This window comes from Amblyomma americanum, chromosome 9 (genome assembly GCF_052857255.1).
Source record: "Amblyomma americanum isolate KBUSLIRL-KWMA chromosome 9, ASM5285725v1, whole genome shotgun sequence".
NCBI lineage: Eukaryota > Metazoa > Arthropoda > Arachnida > Ixodida > Ixodidae > Amblyomma > Amblyomma americanum.
The window spans coordinates 56,310,951-56,332,993 of NC_135505.1; the positions used below are offsets into that span (position 1 = coordinate 56,310,951).

The 22,043-nt window shown below is 47.7% G+C and overlaps 1 protein-coding gene across 2 annotated transcripts in view; it reads right to left on the reverse strand.

Annotated features, from left to right (window-relative positions):
- The window catches only part of LOC144105427 (uncharacterized), a 28,137-nt gene extending 7,619 nt beyond the window's left edge, over nucleotides 1-20,518 (reverse strand). For both annotated transcript variants that reach the window (XM_077638542.1, XM_077638541.1), the window contains exons 1-2: nucleotides 20,379-20,518; nucleotides 3,040-3,320 (exon numbers count right to left, since the gene is read on the reverse strand). In XM_077638542.1, coding sequence (XP_077494668.1) covers nucleotides 3,040-3,320; nucleotides 20,379-20,430 — 333 coding nt within the window. In that variant the 5' untranslated portion in view covers nucleotides 20,431-20,518. The remainder of the gene's footprint in view (nucleotides 1-3,039; nucleotides 3,321-20,378) is intronic.
- Nucleotides 20,519-22,043: the final 1,525 nt, after the last annotated feature.

Consider the following 22,043-nt stretch of genomic DNA (forward strand, 5'->3'; position numbering starts at 1 on the left):
TTCAGGGAAAGTAAGCAAGAAACGGGAAATGTATCACGGGAAAATATGTTACATGTGACAATTCTCACAATGAGGCAAAGTTTAGGGTTAACACCATATAATAGCAGGCGAACAACAGATGGCGCTTGAAGTGGGACTGATATAACATGGCTCTCACAACGTAACGTAACGGACTCTACTGACTTTTACTGAGTCTAGCTTTTCGACATTCGAAAGCTCCTTGACACAACAAATTAATACACGGCCATGGTGTTTAGAAACACAGAACAACAATTTAAACTAATTTTCTATATATTAGTGAAGGTTTGTCAAGGTAGACGGCGTCTGCAAAGCCTGACGTCGGGGACGCGATGAGCGGTTAGTACAATATCTCTGTGCTATTCTATGAAGAAGAGGACTACCGCGTCGCTTTCGCCGCATGCAGAGCCTGTAATGAGTGTGATATTAACAAACATGCATAGGTTTCTGTAAAACTATGGTTGAGAGCACTAAGATGGTTTTAAAAATATATCAATAGAACAGCAGATGTGCTATCTGTCACGAATAACAAAAAAACTCTTTTGCCGCGGAAACACTGCCAATGACAACACCAGCGTAAAGTTTCCACACAACCCAGTGCAACTTTCGTTTTCGGCCTGGCGTTCTTTGCCAATTTAAATTTTAAATTCCAGCCGAAACCTCAGTTTTCGTCTCGGACTCTGCTTAAAAAATTGCTCAAAATTCATAAAAGAAATATCCACCCCATCCTTTATTCCATCTCTCTGTGCGCTTATCTGATCCCAATCTTTCCCTTTTAAACATGATTAATGTTGTCACATAACGGTAGAGCAGGGCCCGAACAAACTACTTTTTAACTGTGTCTCAAACAATTTGAATCCTGCAGATGTTAGAAATTGTCACACGGGTGAAATTCTTCTATACCCAAGGCGTCCGAATAGAGCAGACCTCCTAGAGGAATGCATGGAAGAGAATTGCGATTATTTATTTTTTGAAACCGAAATGCGCGAAGGTTTGAATTTAAAAACGCTGTCATGTGGAGATGTATATCTGAAAGCACAACGGTTAAATACAGTTATCGTGGTTCAACAAGGAAATTTTGATACTCTATACGCTGAGCAGTACAGAACTAAAACCATAAGTGCAACACCGCAAGGAGCTGGAAATCTTAGATGACTCTCAATGAAAACGTATTCCAATAATCTGAAGATATGTAAGCAGAAGATACATAGCGCTAATGTATTTAACTATTGTTTTCCATCAAACATGTTCGAATTAAACGTTAGTGATTTATTCTGGTAAACCTGCCCCAATCAGCAATGGTCGAATTGTTATATGCGATCGATATATAACGCCCTGATCGCTAAAGTAAATCAGGGTGCGTGAACTAGCCCCAGTAAAAATCCCTTTGCTATGATCGAGTTAGGCTTAGTTTTCTTGAAGATTACAGAAAAGTTTGTTACAATAACATGCCAGTCGTCTTTGAATGAAATTTGCTGTTACTTTACTGTGAAGAAAAAGTATGAAAAGGAGCCTATATACATATAATAAAGAATTATTTCTACCCCATTTAAATGTGTCATGCCTAAATTCAATCTTTGTGTGCAAAACACGTAGTCAAAATTCAAGTTGATCATGCTGTGCAGCCGTGGTAAAAAGATCGATAATATGTAGTAAAACCGCGGCATTATAAACAGTTTTTCTTTAATTTCGTTGAAAATGATCCTGAAACTGCAAATTAATTTTTGTAATCAGAACAGTAATAGCCGCCGCTAGGCGATGTACAGAATACCACGAACGAAGATAATTACGACTGCCACGACAGTCACCCACGGGGAAATCTGAACGAGTTAACAAATCACTAAAGATGTCGATAGCTTGCAGAGGTTTCACAAAATCGATGATTTATACATGGTGTGCAGAGATTAAGCGATTGTAACGCAGGAACCAGATGCTACTGCTTATTGAAGCCAGAACCTAAATAGAAGATTTATTTTTCACAGACGAGCTGGTCGTCCAAGGCAGGATCGTTAGACATCGAGCCGGTGCGGCGGCTGTCTCCGTGCGGGCCTTGAACTGAAAGTCTTGAGCATGTCTCATTGCTCTCACCACGAAGCATTTTCAGAGCAAGAATTAAGTTTATTCTTCCTATTATTACTCGCAGCAACTTTCTGTAAGTATTTTGAAAACGCGCTTAAGGTGTAACGACATTTTTCTTGATCTTTCGCGCCATTCGACCATGCAACTGTTAAGCATATGCCTGCTCATTTCCCTCCACAGGTTCCCTTTTTACGTGCACTTTTAAGCAAGCAATGCGTTGAGAAAAGCTAGGGTAAAAATTCGCACTTTTTTGACACTATGCAGTCAGTGAGCTCGATGATACGCAATACGTTATTACAGAGAAATATATGCCAATTGCCAGGGCAGTGTAAACAGTTCAAAAGCGCAATAAGCCAAGGTTGTCCGTTTTTCTATGGGGAAGAAAAATATCATTACGCGATTAATAATATAGCAGTTGGATAATATTCCGGCAATATAGAGGAATTACAGGAAGGCAGGCCGATAATGACTAAAAAACATGGCATGAACAAGTCAAATGCCGTTGTGAACTGGACACCAGGGGACAATTTCTATTAACTGTCCTCTTTACATTGTCCATTTTACGTCAAGTTGGTCCTCTCTCATTGGTAGCTCCTTTGGGAAGCGACCAGGCTATTTGTTGGTTGGCGACCGGACGTTTCCAGTGGCTGCCATTGACTGGGTTATGCAGCCAATGGCAGCCAGTGGTCCCTTCCGGTCGCCTGTTGTTGACAGAGCGCTGCGATGCACCTCACCATTTGCTTGAGACGGCAGCAGATTGCAGCCAATGACAGCGAATAGTGAGATCCGGTCGCCAACCATGCAAAGGCCAGGTCGCTTTCAACAGACGTTTGAAAGCCTCGGGTATATCTGAGTGACCAATGACACATGGCCAAATGAACGAGTAATGGACAACGGAAAACGGATACGTAATGGCATACGGCCCCAGTTCTAGCGCCTTACCGTGCTCACTGCGATGACGAAGGGGAAGTGCCGCACGTTCTCCTCGCAGGCGGCATGTTCAGTGGTCACGTTGACGTCGGTCAGGCGCAGCGGTGAAAGGGTGCCGTTGTACAGTATGTACCCATTTGCGGACACGTTTGGCACCGGGACGATCTCGCTTAGTGTGGCGCTCACCCTATCCACGGCCGCTCGCAGCACAGCGAGTGCCTCGTGGATTTCCTGGTCGGTGCAATGGTCGTTCCGCGATGTGGTACGCAGCCAGCGGCTGGACACTGATGGAGCTGCGAAGTTAAGCCAGTGTTTTGAGCATATTTAAAGCCGTTCTTAGACTCGTTTGGAGGGTTTTTTGCGGTATTACATCTATGTTTAACGTGCTTGCAATAAATTTAGCTGTCTTCATAAACCCAATAAATATTCAAAGCAACAAAATTAAACCGGAGAACATGCACAAAGCCGCATTTAAAGCTCACAGTTCCTTTAGCAGTCCCCATGTGGAGTTATTTATTTAGATTCCGTCGCATTATGGAGTGTCCAGTGTGATTGTCTTTTCGATAGAGCCGTTCATCTGATGTGAAGTAGGGTCGATAACCGCCGGTCATACAACCCTTTCCCAGAGCTGTGCCACACAACACCAAAAGATTGTCGCGGTCTCTGAACGGGCTCTTGGGTGTACAAGGAGCATTCGACTTTTGAGCCAAATTTTATAACTTGCCTACCACCTCCGGTTGAGCATTCCTTACTGTCTCCGTACCGTCCTCCTTCTACGGTAATCACTCTCGGGATAGTTCCAGCCGTAACTACCATCTGCTAGGTTTTCGTCTGCTTTCGTCATGTCCTCCTCCTTCCTCGATAACCTCCTCACTTCCAGCAACTCCAATCGCAACCACCTCCCGGTTGCTCTGACCGCTATACTCCTACAAGTTTTACTACACCGACGCAAAAACAAGAAAGGGCGCTGAACAGCTGTCACCTCAAAATGAGAATGACGCCTTTTATAAATATGCAACGGCAGATAACCAACTCAGTGCACTCTTTTTGAAGCCACACCGAGCCATTTTTCTCGCATCTCCAGGCCAGATGCTCGCTGCGTTTGTACTTAGCTCCAAATTTTATGAAGGAGCTCAAACCCTCGTGGACGGACAGGTTCATTTCAGGGCAGCATTTCTTGAAAGAGTAAATACACACTGAATTACTCGAAGTCCATGACCATCCTCCAGTATGCAGTCTATATTCCCTTGTCTCGCCTCAAAGCTTTAAATGAATTCTCAATTCCGTAAGCACCAGCTCTTGCGACGGGGGAACGGCTTTGCCTTCAGCGGGATGCGGAGATTGACGACATCCGCCAGAGCTGCAGGCGATGAAGTCCTGCCGCAGGGAAGTTTGTACCCGAACAGTCGCGCGTGAGGGTTAGTCCCCCCATTCAACTCCAGGGCGCATGATCAGTCTGCACCACCGAAAGCCCCGATCACTGCCATATTGTGATGAGCACTTACCCATTCCATTACTTTTACGCGTCATTCTTCACACCAAAATGCGCAGCAGCTCTTGTGGTTAGCCTCACGACTTTGTTAGCCCCCTGAGTGTCACGTTTGGCCAATGTTTGCCCTGCTGCAAGCCACTGCATGCACGTACGTCGTTGAGCACACCGAGCTTAGCCTACTGAGATTGCTGTCGCCCTCAGAATTTCTCATGGCACACAGCGCGGTGGTGGTGAACGCTGTCCTTAGGCCAGGCGCCCCAACTAAGGTAAACAAGAAACGCAAGCAGGACGCCGTGTTTTGATGTATGCGTCCATCCTTTACTCACATCCTTGCTAATAATGGTGAAAAAACTTAGAAATTTAAAGGCTTTCAATTCCACACAAGTTTCACGACCCAGCGGGCTTTAGGGGGAGGCACCCCGCGGCAGGCCCTAAGAGACCATATTCCTTGTCTCATGAGGCTTCGTATTGAAAGCATCACAAGTGCTTGCAAGCTCCCCTACCCTTTATGCACACGTAGATAAAATGCTTAATCCTAGCTTTGTTCAGATGTTCTGAATATTGGGTCATCCGTACTAGGCATATCCCTGTCCGGGCCCTAAAACAGACCTGTGAACGCCTCCAGTCCACGACACTTCTTTTTGACTGGATTGCAAGAGCCTGAAAGCTCCTCTAGTCACTTTGCACACTCAAGAAAAATGCAGTCTTTGCTCTGTCCGGGCATTCTTGAATAGCGGGTCTTTGTGGCGAATTGGCAGGGTCTCCCCGACTTCCCTAAGGGGAACGCTATCGCGTGCAGGTTCGAACAAAACAACAAAGACAACCGACCAAAAAACGAAGCCGTATTTATAAATTAAAGGAAAAGAGCCGATACGAAACGAAAACAAGAAAATACACACTCAACATGCGTACAACACTACAGAATAGAGGAAAGCGTTCACCAGGTACTGAGCGTCCCAGGTGAGGCGGAGATGCCTTGCAGGCAGGGCGGACGCGGTTCGTTGTAGTGCGACGCGTTGCTGCTCTTGCGTGGAACGAAGAAAGCGGCGCAAGGGAGCCAGCTGGCAGCAGGAACGGAGAGGAACACAGGGAGACGCCTGTGGTCTCCCGTCAAGAGCCCGAAGAACTTGGCAGCAACAGGAGAATCGTAGCCAGGTCCCGTTGGCGGCGTCACGAAACGCCGGAGGCTTAAAGCAGGCTATCCAAGAGTGCCTTTCGGCAGCACGGACCGTCAGTCCATCTACTGCCACCTCCACACTTGCAAGGAACGCAGGAGGCGTGCCTCGGTGATCCAATGGAGGTCCACGGCAGCACGGGCCCAAAGTCCGACGGCTGCCACCTCCACGCTTGAATGACACTTCCTCCACTGCGCTGTCTCCCTTCACACCTAGGTTTTCTGACACGCCACTCTGCGGTACTCGTGCTCGCCACGCTCTTCGTTGCTGTCGCCTCGCACGCACCATTCGCACGCGCACACGTGAAACGCTCGGCTGGCACGCGCAGCGCTCCACTGTCCAGTGCACCACTGTCGATGCACCGCGTTCAAAAATCCGCAGACAATTTCGTGCGTACATCACAGTACTACATGCTAGGGACACCGTAGGAGGGCCCTCAAACACACCTGTAGGAGGCTTCCGCTCAGAAGGTTTCCTACTGGCTTGATTAAAAGGGCCTGGATGCTGCCCCACTGATTTTCCAATCGTTGGAAACCAGTGTAATCGAATCGATTGACCCCCACAGCATCCAATGCTTCCGAGTAGCTTGATCTAAAGGGGTGGTCAGCGGCCTCAACCTTATGAAGAGGTTACAAAATTGATACGACACTGTGGTTGAGAGAATAAAAAAAGAGTCAATTTGAGGCAGCTTTTTTTTTCGAGGCTTCTTTCCTTCATCGTGATGCCACGACACTGCCACCAGTTGGCCACAGCTAGCACCAAAAGACATGGAGGTTATGTTTTTGCAAACGCGCCCTGACAGCTTTTCTGGAAACGCTAAAGGTGAACGATATCTCGGTCTTTGGTTCCGCGATATATTTTTGGTGGAGTGTGTTGGGTACTTTCCTCTCCTATGTCACACACCCATTCTCGCACTGCGGACCTCTGGCATGTGCTGGCTCCACTGACGAGCTCATCGTTTCCGTCGCCGAAACCTAGGAGTACCCCCTAGCAATATCTCGGCGCATGCCACTCGTCAAACCATGCAAGGTACTAATTATTACGCCCTAAAGAACCCACAGGTACCGAAGTCGTTCCAAGGCACTCGGCTTGATGGCGTAGAATACTGGCTCGTTGAGATTGAACGCGTCGCCTCGTTCTCTCAGTGGATGACGCCGTTAAGCTGCGGAACGTCTTCTTCAGCTTGGAAGAAGACGCTCGTACGTGGTACTAGAACCTTAAAGACATTTTGACATCATGGAGTGAGTTCCGCCGTCGACTGCTCGAGATATACACCAATGCGGATCGTCGAGAACGAGCTGAGCGGGCTATGTAGTCCTGGATAAGATGCCCAACGAGACGCCCATCATGTAGTTAGGTTGAGTTCAATTGAGATGTTGAATGCTACAGGTGGGGTTAGCCTTGCTTTATCTGCCGGCAATCGCTCCACCGCAGCGTCCCTTCTATAATAATAGTGGCCATCATGTATGTCGAAGACATGACGCAGGTTTTCCGGCGAGCTGAACCACTTATGTCGGAAACCAGAAAGCTATACCACTTAATGCGCAGAGTTGAAGAACAGCTTCTCGCTGGCCTCGGTGCCCTCCGGTACTGTCGCGGCGTTGTTGACGGCGGTGGTTACAATAGAGCCACTCCTTCAGCAGCGTTCTACTCTATACAATAGGCCAGTACTTGCTGCTTCAGGCAGAGTCCTTCCCGGCATTCGGAAACAACACAGACCTTCATCAGGACCTGATCCTCTCCATTATACGGGAAGAGCTCCAGAAGTTTTGCGGTGCGTCGCAATTGATGCTCGGCTCTCTTGCTAGCGTCATCAGCGAGAAGGCGCAGCATGTGATCAGACCTCGTTTCCTGGGTGACAAACCTCAACCGGCCTAGAATGACTTCCATCGCCCGACATACACTGACGCTCTGCGACACCCTGCCGCAGCTTCGGCTTCTTTTGTTCCCGACCATCACGTCCCGCTACCTTTTGTGCAACCGGCGCGGTACTTGCTTCATCATCGACCACCTCTGCGGAAGGCGAACGTCTGGCGTGGCCCAGATCAACGGCGTTCGTGCTTCCACTGTGGAGAGCCCCGGTCATCTATTCTGCAAGGGCCTATATCGTGAACTCGGCCTGCAGGGTTTCCCCGCCAACGCGCCCAGACCCCCATTTGGTCAACGACTCCGCGAGATTGAAGAGTACGTGGCCCTGCAGCGTCCGCCATCCTGAGAACGACGGCAGTCAAGATCGCCGTCACTTCGCCGACCATCTTCATCACCGGCCACCCAGTACTTCTCACGAACGGCGCAGGGCAATCACTGACCCGTCGCCGGGAAAGCTAAAGGCAGCGACCTGCGCGAGCGGGGTCACTAGAACTTGACGCGTTAAAATACCCCCCCTCCCCTCTCCCGGCGTGGTCGTCGGTTGAGAGGAATTTCACGGCATCGACGGCCACAGCACTAGCACTTTGCTGGACGCCGGAGCCGATTTTTCAAGTTTAAGCAACAAATTGGCAGCTTTTAAAAAAAAATGGTTACAACACCATGGCCTAGCCCCATGGCTGGTGGCCACATCATCACTCCGGTTGTGTCAGATCCGCAACTCTACGTTCGTTATTAGCTGCCTGGTTCTCCGTAATTGTTCTCGTGACCTGAATCTCGGTGTTGATTTCCTCCGTGCGAATGGGGAACTTATTGATCTCTGACAGCGCAGAGTTACTTTTGCCATAGACAACGCCGATGACACTCTTGACACTTGCCCAGATCGCTCCGCCCTTCGAGTTTCTTCCGAGACTGTTTAGAACCCGCCACCGGTCAGTGTCTTTTTTTTCAGTGTCGACTGCGAAGGGCTTCTTCCCGGGACAGCAGTCGCCGAGGGCAATCTTTCACTGTTGCTGACGCATGACATTTGCTCGACCAGAAGCCCCGCCCACCTACGTAATAGTAGGTCCAAACTACTGGTTGCAAATTTCACAAACGAACCTTTGCACCTCTGCCGCTCCACAGCGATCGCGTTCGGCGACGAATTAGCCGATGTTTCTGAACGCTTTACGCGCGAAGCCTTGGGAGCTCAGAACATGTCTCTCAATCGCATTGACATCAGCGCAGGGCTATCACAGTTTCAACACCACGCTCTCCAAGCCTTACTACGTCAATACACAGCCTGCTTCGCGTCTTCTTCGAATGATCAACAGAGGGCCATTAAGAAACACGGAATCATCACGTGCGACAATGCCTAAAAAACCCCCTAAAAAACTTTCACCTAAAAAACTCGATGCCATCCAAACACAAGTAAAGGAAATGCTTAATGCCAGCGTTATTCCACCATCTCAGAGTCCGTGGTTGTCGCCTGTTGTCCTGCATAAGAAAAAGGATGGAACACCCGCTTTTGTGTAGATTACGGAATGTTGAACACCATAAATAAAAAGGACACATACCCTCTGCTCCGTATAGATGACTCGCTCGATAGACTTCACCGTGCTAAATATGTCCTCCCACAACAATGGAAGACGGCAATCATTATTTTACTACAGAAGCCAGGGAAGCCTCCTCAATTGGCAAATTTGCGACCAATTTCCTTAACTTCATGTGTTGGGAAATTGATGGTGCATGTCGCCTAGACCAGACTCATGGGCGTCATGGTGCAGGGTGATCTGTGGCCACATGAGATGGTCGGGTTCCAACCTCACGTGTGTACGCAGGACGTCGTGCTTCAAATCAAACATGACATAATAGACTACGTCTAATGATGCGAGAGCCATTTCTTGGGGCTGGAGCTCACGAAAGCTTTCGGCAACGTGAAGCATGAGGCAGCCCTGGAAGGGCTGAACAAGGTTAATGTAGGTACGAGGACATATCGGTACATTAGGGACTTCCTGACGGGCAGAACTGCCTGCATGAAGTTTCAAACGCTGGAATTCCCCGCAATTGAGCTAAGGTGTAAGGGTACGCCCCGGGAATCAGTGCTGTCTCCCTTATTCTTCATCGTGGCTATGAGAGAGGTCCCCAAGCAATAGTCAAAGCTCGAGGGATAAAAATTTGGTATATATGCGGATGATATCACCCTTTGGGTCAACCGGGAACGTTATTCGGCCGTCGGAAGCCTGCTCGAGGCCGACATCGACATCATAGTCAAGTACGCGGCCGAGAGAGGCCTAGCGTGCTCGCTGCAGAAATCATAATTGTTTATGTATAATCCGAAGCCCTTAATGTGCAAGCTACCGTCGGAGATCAAAATTAAAGTGGCGTGTAAGGAGCGTCCCTGCTGGCCACATATTCAGCGTACATCTTCAGCCGGGTGAGCTCCGCTACGCCGTATCTAGACTTGAAAGCGGTGGAAAAAGAAAAGGTTGAGTCTCTAATGAGAAAATGCCTAAAAAGAGTGCTGGGTTTGCCCATGTGCACATCCCCAGAGAGACTGATGGCTCTGGGGGTACACAACACACGGGAATAACTGCCAGAGGCAGTGCGATCCTCTCAAATGGAGAGACTTAGCACCACGAGGACAGGAAGAGCGATTCTGACTAAAGTAGGAATAAAACCGGATAGGGGTCCCGCGGAAAAAGGTGTAGGTAGATAGAAAAGCCAGACAAAATGTGATTATTCTCCCCCCCCCCCCTGCCAAAAAACATGCACCCGGAATATAACGAACAGGGGAGGCAAAGACGAGCCGAGGCATTAGAAACTAGTTTCGGCAAAATTTCGAAACATGAAGTGTCCTATGTAGACACGTTGGAAGGTTGTGGCGGGGTTACGATGCCAACGTTCATCCGCGGCCGGGAAAGTCCCATGACAGCTTCCACTTTGCGCGGGGCGGAGCATAGAAGTTGGCGAGGAAACGCGATTTCGTTAGCTTGCGTTGGAACGGCAGCGAAGTTTGTCATCAGTGACAGCAAAACTGCCATACAAATTTTTAGCAACCGAAGGATCTCACCCTTAGCGGCCAGAATCCTAGGCCAGAGAAAGTTGTATAGGAAAATTCAAATAAATTGGACTTCGGCGCACGAAGCCGTCCCAGGCAACAAGGCCGCCCACGAGCTGGCTAGAGATCTCTACCGCCGAACCTCTACAGGCCTCCCCCCCCCCCCCCCCCCCCCCCGATGATCGAGGGAGCGGAGAGCGCATGGTGAAATATGGGGAGATCAAGCAGCATTATAGATTGGAACGTAGACTGGTACCTCCACCGGACCTGAAATTAGACAACATACAAGCCTTCGCGTGGAGGCGACTCCAAACTTATACGTATCCGCACCCGGTTATGGCGAACGACGTGTTCACCGAGGCCAGGAGCTATAAATGTAATCTCTGGCGCAAGACGGACCCTCGACCACATAATATGGGAATGTCCGTACACTCCCGGGGGGACATAAAATATAGACAGTAGTGACACCTGGGAGACCCTGCAGCGCAGCTGGGACCCTGAGCTTCAGTTCCTGGTCCTCCAGCTGGCTCTCTGTCCTGTCGTTTGCGCTGTAGTTATGGATCATCGTAAACACCAACTCGCCCAACAAATGCTTTTGTCGAACTCAAGACATCCCAGCCTGCATCTGATGCGTTGGCACCCTCCCCCTGACCTGCGTGTCGGGAGGTAGGTAGATCACTTTATTCGTTGGCCATTAAAGTTCATTCCATCCATCCATCCCCGATTGATTTTAAGAGCGGGTACTGGCACGCTGAGGTTGATGATTGGGACGGGGAAAAACTTCGTTCATTACTCCCGATGGTCTATATGAATTTTAGGTGTTGCCCTTCGGTCTCTGTTCAGGTCCAGCGACGTTTCAGGAAATCATGGGTAGTGTCCTTCCTGACCTCAAATGGCAAATCTGTTTAGTTTATCTCAATGACGTGGTCGTGTTATCGGAAACCTTTGACGGCAATCTTGAACGACTGTGGACTGTATTAGATGCTCTGCGTTTGGCATTTTAACGCTCAAGCCTGAAAAATGCAACTTTGGCTACGAACGATTAGAGTTTGTCGACCACGTCGTGAGCGCCAACGGTGTCGACCCAGATCACAGCAAAACTGCCTCTGTAGCCGAATTTCCGGTTCCTACTGCACAGAAAACACTCAAACGTTTCCTTGGTCTCTGCGTCTTTTACCGTTGCGCCTACTACAGACTTTTCCTAGCATACCTCTGGTCCTTTGGGATATACAATCACCCTCGCTCGAGTGAGCCAGGCCTATTATTCGCGAAAACTTGCTGCCACTACCCGCCGCTATTTCCGAGGTTGCCGTGTATGCAAACACCGCAAGTCACCACCCCTAAAGCTCGCCTGTTTGCTCCAACCAATCGCACCACCTCGCACACCAAGTCGGCATGGATCTTATGGGCCCACTCTCTGTATCGTCGACCGGCGATAAGTGGACAATTGTCGTGACTGACTGTCTGATACGCTATGCGAAAACCAAGGCGATGTTGCGTGGCACATCGTCTGAAATCGCGCATTTCTTCATGTACCGCATTGTTTTACTAAACGAAGCCTGTCCTACGTTCATCACCGACCGAGGAGCGGCTTTCAGAGTGGAGCTCATGCACGAGGTATTTAAGCTTTGTCACACGAGTCATCGGAAGACTACTGCTTACTACCAGCTGTCAAATGGGCTCACCGAGCGATTCAACAAAACCATAGCGGACATGCTTTCAATGTAAGTAAACGTTTAGCATAGGACTTGAGACGAGATCCTTCCGTACGAAACTTTCGCACACAATGTGCCCGTGCAGGAAACGATGCACTTTACGCCATTTCGGCTCGTTTATGGGCGTCATGGGCACGCAATGCTGGATATCATGTTTCCGTGCTCTACCGACGACTGGTCGTTCATGCCGCACGCCGAGGAATTTTTCCAGAACGCTGAGGAAGCCCGCAACTTGCACGCATGCACATCAGGCGGCAGCAGGGAGCAGATGCACGCCGCTACAACCAACTACACCGACATGTCTACTACCGACCCGATGACCAAGTGACGGTATGGACCCCTGTCTCTCGCGCAGGCTTGTAAGAGAAATTCTTATGCCGCTACTTTGGCCCCTACAGAGTGTTGCGTCACATCACAGAAGTGACTTATGAAGTTCTGCCCGGCGGGTTCGTGCAAAGTACGTGCCGTCGTCGATCCATGCCTGAAGTGCTGCACGTACTCCGTATGAAGCCCTTCTTCAACACTAACTTAAAGCGCTTCCCCATCTTTTTTTTTTGTCGTACGGAACCCGTTTGCCTTCTGTCATTTTGTCCCTTCGTTTTTTGTTGCGTTACCCTTTCTACTAGGTAGTAGCGCCTTGATAGTTTTAAGCTTTTTTTTTTATTCGGAAGGGGGAATAACGCCACCAGGCGGCCCCAAGTAGCACTAAAAGACAATGAGGTTAAGGTTTTGTACACGCGTCCTGAGAGCCTTTCTCGAAGCACTGCCGGTGAACGGCGTCTCGATCGTCTGTTCCGTTGCAATACCTCTCCGCAAAAATGAAGTGTGTCCAGAAAAGCATCAATGGTGCCTGAAATAGTTGCAGCAGCGCCTCTGTACGCTCCGCACTGAACCAGAAGAAATGAGGCAGGTGCTTTCTTATCTGAGGCGGAAACATTTGTACAGAACACAGTAAGAAGTCTCGAGGACGAAAATGATAAGCTCGCTGATACTTGAAGTGAGTTTCTGTTTACAGAACCATTCGACTTGGCCTTCAGCGTCTGCCTTCCGAAGGTTATTGGTGACGGTACATCGTACCGAATCAGAAGCGCTGAAACACGTTTTATTCAACGACGCTCATACAATGCACAGTGACGTCTCTTGCGCTGTGATCAGCATGAAGTCGTTGGAGGCGGAATTCTAGAGGCCCGTGTACTGTGCGATGTCAGTGCACGTTAAAAAACCCCAGGTCGTCGAAATTTCCGGCGCCCTTCACTACGGCGTCCCTCATAGCCTCCGTCGCTTTTTTTATGTTAAATCCCCCAAGACCAAACCAAACCAGCATTAAGTCGTTGAATGCAAAAAAAGCGACAGGACAGTACAAGGCTATATTTTCGACAGGCGTTTTGAAGACAGGGCTGTAGGCGTAAACCTTGGTGCCTCGTCAATGCCGGAAGTTGAATGCATGGTCATATGTCTTGATAATTTGAATGTTCACTGCATAGGACATAGATAGCATTCCATCAGGGCTCTCAGAGTTGCGTGACGTTGACAGTGAGACATAAGGCGGAATAAGTGTCGTTTAGAATTTTCCGCAGGTTGACTATGACGGTCATGCAGTGGTATTGACAATACAATGAGGATGCAAGCTGGCCGCCAAACGGCACGAAGCAGAATTTACCGCTGCGGTGCACAAGGCTCCGTGTATAGTGGAAAAGGGTATCACTTTCCCAACAAGACAGAGTTGTACTATGCAAATGCCGCACTATGGAGGCGAGCAGCGAATCTGTTGGTGCTCAACAAGCTGCTCACGACGCAGTTTGAGGAAAAATCGGCGATGTAGAAAGTAAAAGTGATAACATAGAACTGCGACAGGATATTCGTCGCTTAAGAGGAAGGGGTAAAGTTTTTGGCCGGCATTGCCCTTCACAGCATTGATCCTCATCAAGATCGACTGAAACATCAGGAATTTTTTCGCCAGCCACATTTAACTGAAAGAACAAAGAGGTTTGAACCATTTGCTGGCAAATAATCAACTCATGGACTGAAGGAAGTGCCCTGAAGATTTTGGGAAGGCCCTCGCCACCCTTCGCCTCCCCTTGGCTCGTTCTTATGTGTGAAGCATTTTGGTGTTAAATAGCAATATAAACGATGCGCTTGCAAAAAGGGGTATTTCGAAATAGTAATCGGTCAGTGTTGTAGAACCAGCGCTTCGGTGCTCTGATCAAAACACGACAGCAAAACACTCAAGGACAGCACGCCGAAACAGAAGCTAGCATCCTCGCCAGAGCCGATCCAGCTTCCTGGTGTCGTCTCTACATTGTTTTAGCTTGCTGTCCTCCCTGCCTTTCGTCCTCCTCCTCCTTAGCTTGCTGCAAGTTGGTTTGTGTGGCAAGTATAATTTCTCTAACGTGTCTTTGTGCTGGGTGAAAGTATGTCGTTCGGTGACTGTTTTCTACAAGTTGCAGAAAAGTCACCGATTACACTAATAATTGAGCGGTTTGATTTCATGGGGTTTAACGTATCGAAGCGACTCACACTCTGAGGGACGTCCTAGTGGAGAGCTCCGGATAATTTTGAATAACTGTTTTTTTTTATTCTACAATGACATTCATGGTACGGGGGGCCTGTAGCATTTCACCTCTCCCTGATGCGACCACCGTAGCCGTGACCAAACTCGCTTCTTTTGAGTCGGCAGCTAACCACCATAACTATTGAGCCACCCCCATTGCTTACTGGAAATTCCTTGATCTTAAATGCATCTGATTTCAGTGCTCAGTTACAGCCTCAATAAAGAAAGCGATACAATTATCAGCAAGTAACTGATTACTACTAGGATCATTCCCTTTAAACGCTTACTATTATCTTACAGAAATTAGCTGGTGCGGCTTGCTTGGTCGGTTGTCTACATTTTATAGGTTATTTTCCGCGGTAGTTGTTTTTAGATGTTTCCTTAGGTATTTTTCCACGTTTAATTGGGATTACGTGAGCTGCGACACTCAAAAGTCCCAATATACGTTCTTGAGGAAAGAGCGGTGTCGACATATTATCAAAACCTGGTGCCCACCCGTAGATGCGCAATTCCTCAGTTCTTGTGCCTGACTTAAAAGAGCCGAATGGTTCGTTGTAGTTCGTACTCTGACGGCACAGAGGCCAAGCGCGCGAATCATGGCGTTCCGTTTTAAGGTCGTGGCGAAATAAAAGCCGAGAACACGGCGTGGGGCGGACAATTTGCTATTTCTTCTGGCCGTGTCAGGCAACAAGTGCAGGCCCTCTAGGGCTTGCGTGTCGGCAAATATTAGCATGCAAGGTTTTTGCTTCGCCCAAACATTGCCGTTCTGTCAGGAACGAAACTTCCGCGCTGTCTATGTCGTTAGAACCAATGTGTCATCTTTGGTTTGTCGAATTTACACCGCTTGAAAAGAAATGTGACCACATTTAACAGCTTGCACGCAAAACTAATTGAATTAGCGTTAACGTTAGAGCTTAAAAACATAGGTTTTTCATTATAGGATTCCTGAATATCTCATTGATTGCAAGTAGTAAATAACGTTGCCTGTCATGTAAAGCTCTCTTGGCTGGAATTGTGACTCCGGGTAATTTTTTGCCTTGCGACCAGCGAAAGTTGGGCACCAAACCACTCTCCTCTTTTGTCCTTTGGGAGCGCGGCTCCGAAAAAGTTTTCATGTTAAGCCGATGAAATCTCCGGTGTGTGCCCAGAATTACTGCCCCCACACTCTTTATGTGTCTATGTTCAATCTGTGTCGGTGCCAACAGATAACGGGTTGCTTTTGTGTATTTTATAGCATATAGAAAGGGCCATACAACACACGCTTAATTTTTATTTTCGCAGCAACGGCACGCTGTCCCTGCAGTCTAGAATAGGGAAACGCATCGAGTTTCTTATGCAATTGCACAACTCTCACAGATAGAGTGGCCGAAATGGAATGAACATCTTTCAGGACCACGCTGTCAGCAGCACAGGACATCAGTTATTTGGAAAGTAGCGCTAATTGTGGGTTGTTAAATAAATAGACTTCATAACTGACTTTTATTCAACAGAGTATTGTAGGTAGGGCTCATGGCGAGTTTGTAGCCACGGATAAGACGATGTGATATTGACGTGAAACTTTGTACTGTTTGTCTGTTCACACTGAGAGTCGTCGCCACGCGCTTTTACCATTATGTTTGTCACTCGAGATGAGATATAGTTTTGGCTTGAATGATCGCAGCCACACCCAACCGCTACTACATTGTTCGAGATGGTTATCGCTGCTTTCAGCGCTTTATCTGGAAATTCGTAGCCAACTTTAAATTAAGCGCAGTTTAAAGTGGTGGTGATCATGTTCTCCGACGACAACCGAGCTCGTTTGTTGCTATCCTCGCCAATTAAGTTCTTTGCGGGCGCAAATTAGGTAAAAAAAGAGTTGTTTTCTAACTGCTCGTCTGTTTTTCACGTCGTTGTAATCACCTCGTGAAAATATCAATATTTGAAACGAAAAACAACGCACTCTGACATGGTTTTCATCCCGAGGAACTACGGAGTGTTTTCCCGCACGAAACCAAACTGAACGCACGAGACGCACAGGAAATTGAGTGCCAAGGCAAAGTCTGCTGGTGATGTGTCAGAAAGTCTACGGCGCTGAACTCTAACCACCTTCGTTTTTGTACCGCATTATGCACTCTGTTTTCCGTCCTCGCTTGGTGCAGAAAAACTATGGTCATAGCCAACCTTGTGGACATCATAGTTTAGGAGGAGGCTAGGTGACAAATATTGAACTTGCGTAACTCATCGCTGCATTAACGGCGCCAAGCTTCACCCATCTATTTAATCTTCGTATGACGACCATGGTGTTGGCAAAGAAATTTCAGCTGAGAACAACGACAGTTGTCCTCAAAGAAGGTGAGATGATATTCAATATAGAAGTTGGAAAAGTATCATGGTTATCTAAACCTCAATTTGTTCGCATTCCAAACACCTCAGTGTTTCAGGAAAGGCACAACACAAATATTGAAACCAATGATTCAGAGTACATGTTCTACTAGGAATAACAAATCGTTTTTTTATCTTGCCGATAATCTTTCATATATGTCGAAAGCCATGTTTTGTCCTGTAAGTCGGGGTTGGAAGTCAGCGTAGTAGTTGTTTTTAAACCGAAAGATTTACTGGCCGAGTCAACCGAAGATCATCGGCGCCGCAATTTGACCTCTAAGTAGAGGAGCGGTGGAGGTGTGGCAGCCACGTCACATACCACGTCACTCGCCGCAGCTGCTTCCGCGCGCCGCCGCTGTTCCGTCCGACTTGGCAGCTGTGGTCGCGTGACTCTCCACGTGACTCGCCGTTTGTTACAAAAAGGAGGCGGCGCTGCTCTCGCGGCATTCGCATTGGAGTTCTCCCTAAAGACGGAGGGAGTTAGCCGGAGCCGACTGCGTCGTCGGGGCGATTTCGTTTAACCATGCTTAGCTGGGCTAAACTGCAACCATTTTTTTCTAATGTATACCCTACCTTTGAAAAGTAGGTTTACAAGAGAAAATCTTCCTTTAAAGTCGCGGGAAATTTTTCTGTGCGTAGCTTGCTGCAATGCAAAGAAACATTCAAGGAGGTTTGAACAGGGCTGTTTTCACTAAGTTTGCAACCACTTCTCTTCCAATAGTTTTGCTGTGAGCATACGACGAGCAGTCGCTGAATCAGGACGCGGGTCTTATGGCACAGAGTTTCTTTCAACTCAACACTCCCGCCACCAATAGGCCCCAGCTTTCTTTCCGCAAACTATAAGCCCCACCCAGGAGTCTACGTTAACTACTCTTTTCAAAATCACTTTTGTTTAAGGAAAACCTTTTCTCTGCGCAGAAGTGCTCAAAAATTGATCTTTGGCACCATCTTGTGTAGATCAAAAATAACTTGTGCTATGGTTCTTTATGATCAACCCGGCCCTTGTGTATTAAAAGATCTTCATAATAACGCAAAACTGCTGCAAGTGCAATTACTGCTAAAAACCCATTCTACAACTACTACCATCGCTGGAACTGCTACTCGTTAAGTGCTATGCTGCAAGTAATCGATGAAACACGAACGCTCAGAGAGCGCGATGAAAAGGACTGGGGAATTGTTACACTGTGCTGAACTTCCACATTCAGTGTCTTCTCAGTTCCCAGTTTTACTGCGCATACACAAAAATTGACAGTGAATCGTTAATCTTTTTTCCGACCCCTCGTATTGCCACGTGATGGTGACCAGCCGTGGACAATGGACGAGCAGACTGAAGTTCTTTTTAAATGAGCTCTTTATTGCTCTGTGTTGCGTTCACAAATAACAGGACAGTTCGGCGGCGGCGATAGCGACAAATGTACTCGGCGGTCGTTGAAGTACACAATCACCGCTGCTCTCGGGCCCACTCATTGTTAAAGCTGGCTAAGAACCTTCCAGATGAAGCTCCAAAAATACCACACAAATCTCGAACAATCTAGAAACGGTTGCACGTGGTTGCGATCATTCCAGATGAAACTGGTCCCATCTCGCGTCACAAACAAAATCATAAAGCCGCGTGCTGGGGGCCTTCAGCATGGGCAAACAAAAGTACAAAGCTTCACTGTCTTAGAATAAACTTGTGCAATGTGCTGTGAAGAATGTAATGCCTTAACACACCGGAAGAGGCCCTGATTTCGGTAGGGGTCCTGATTCAAGGAGGAGGAACGCATAATATTACGGCAAGCGCATGATCCTGATGGTCCGCCTCATGAAAGGGGGCGGAATTTAGAGCATATGAGTCGGTGTGCTGAGTTTCATAAGGTGGCCTGTATTATTATGCGGCAAACAAAGCAATGCGATGGTCTCTGGTGGAGTTCATATAAACCCAGCTACCCTTCTTCTGAGCTCACCGTACGCGCCACATCATTCACGTCGGGCTTTTGTAGATGCTTTTAAAACAGGACACGTTAAGCATGCATTCATTAAAAAGAAACACAAAGGGGAGTACCGAGTCGTTTAACCAAACAAAGACTGGATTTTTTAACGTCAGGAAAAGGTGAAGAACTATACATCAAAGAATAAAAAGAGAACGCGCAAAAAATTGCGAATGACTTCGTCAGCACACTGACAAGTTCCCATTAATGCTGCCGCTCACCGTGATAAACTCGGGATTCGCTGACATGAGAGCGCTTATGTAGTAATCTTCAAGCGTTGCCTTTTAAATGTGGATATGAAGACTACTGCCAACAGGCGGCCACTTTTGCTTTTTAGCCGAAGAAACCTGATCAGTGAACAATATATAACGTATTGGTTTCAGATATAAGAGCAAAATTTCTTCTGGTCATTTAAGGCAATTTACATAACCCCTCAAAGAATAGAAGCATCAGGATACCACAGCCTACCCCTCTTAAAGAAAAACCTGATCCGGGAAAAACCCTACAGCTTGAACGTAATACTTTTTAAATGGTTTATGGGGGTTTAACGTCCCGAAGCGACTTGGGCTATGAGGGACGACGTAATGAGGGGCTCCGGAAATTTCGACTACCTGGGATTCTTTAATGTGCGCTGACATCGCACAGCACACGGGCCTCTAGAATTTCGCCTCCATCGAAATTCGACCACAGCGACCGGGATCGAACCCGTGTCTTTCGGGTCAGCAGCCGAGCGCCATAACCACTGAGCCACTGCGTGCTCTGTACATTGTAAATAAGAAAATATAGCCGCAAGAATGCCTAACAAATTGATTGCGTTCAAGGTTTATGCACGTAATCGTGCTTATTCGTATAAAGTTCTTTGGGAGCGAATAAAAACAAGAGACGAAATCCTAGCAGACTGCAGGTCAGACGTGTTGTAAATGAGCAAGAGGATGCCTTGACGCTTAATCCTCCGCGGTGGCTTAATGGTTATGGCGCTCGGCTGCTGACCCGAAAGACGCGGGTTCGATCCCGGTCGCGGTGGTCGAACTTCGATGGAGGCGAAATGATAGAGGCCCGTGTACTGTGCGAGAACCCCAGTTGGTCGAAATTTCCGTAGCGCTTCACTACGGCGTCCCTGATAGCCTGAGTCGCTTTGGGACGTTAAACCTCTATAAACAAAACCAAACCTTGACGCTTACCGATTGTGGATAGGAGAAGTACAATCCACGGGCCTACCGCTGCCGACTGCATGTCGCCGACTCACGCTGCGGCGTCCCGATGCGCGCACAGCCTGGCCCTGTGCCACCGCCGACCGCGCGCCCCCTTGGCTGCCCCGTCGGGCCTCTCCGATTTCAGGCATCGTCCTCGATATCACTCTCTCACGCCGCTGTATCAGCCGACACAGGCGCGCTCTGGGCGCGGCCCGGTTCGAGCAACACGAGGCGTAAGCGATAAGGAACGAGCCACCACAAAACAAAAAGAAAACGACGCTTCAGCAGTGAGAGGAACGATGACAAAATTAGAAACATGTGCGGCTACTCTTGCTGCCGGAGGTTACGTTTATTTCACGTTCAAGTCGAGGCGACGCATACGTACAGTTAGGGGCTGAGTATAAAAGACCATATGAGCACGAGAGATTCTCTCAGTCTGCGAACTAGAAAAAAAAAATATTTTCCTGGTGTACTCACGCACTGTAGCCATTGCTGCGGGCTGGAGGGAGAAGCAGAAAAAGCTGTCTTGATCATCGCGATTGCACTGTGGATGTTTCGCGTTAGTCAAACGCGAGCTGAATTAACTATAACAAATTAGGGCTAATAAATATGGGTACGATTCTTGTGTTATGGCGCATTAACACTGGCATATTGCGAACATTGGAAATGGTAATTTTTTCACATACATATCGTTGAGAATGACTTTATGGTTTGTTTCTTGGATAAACACTTCAGTGCTAATATTCTGTTACTCAAAGAAATTTCGGCGCATAAAAGATATTTATCCAGAAAGTTTAACCCTCGTTATACACAAAACAAGCACCCGCGGTGAAAGATGCTTGTGTGCCGTACTAAACTGGAAGTCGTCGCTTTCCCTTGACGGCAGGATATCATCCTATCAACAAAAGCAGGTCTTGCAGATACTGCTCACTTGCTGTCAAGATAAATTTAGTTATAATACAACATGAACACATTACGAACAATTAGTCAATAGTTAGTAATAAATGGGAGCGACAAGCATACCTTCTCCTGTCTTTTAGAAGGTTTTCTCCTGCACAAAAAATAACGGCAAATATTTTGTGCTGAAGTGCAGAAATAACAAAAGACATCTTACCGGCCGCGGCGGATGGGGTACTTGTATTTTTTCCCAATACTAATTAATTGTATTCCTTCTATTAGTGAGTAGGAGATGTAAGTGACAGTGATGTCATGGTGTTCCTCGAGTCAAAGCCAAATGTTTCTCCCGCGAACAGCAAATACGTTACTTTCAGCTAGCCGCATATTAGTAATCGTAAGACAGCAGCTGCTTTTTCATCGTTGTCACAGATAGGACGTCTAGTGCAAGAAGTGCTTTCTCCACGTGGCATCTGGCCATGCAAGACACGGGTGCTCAGTGACGAGACCCCTCGAGTGTTCCCTTACTGGCCTCCGACAGGAGTGATTATCGGTCGCACATGCCGAAGGGGCGGTGCGTTGAGCGTCTGGAGTTCAACATCCGGAATTTCTGTGTGTGCAAGAGGTCGGTGCTGGTGAGTGTGCAGAGTCTTAAGCGATGTGAGCACAATCACTTTAGGCTTAATACAGATAAATTATAGTGATATAACGTACACCACACTCGTAACAGGGCTGAAAATGTACATCAGGATTGCTAGG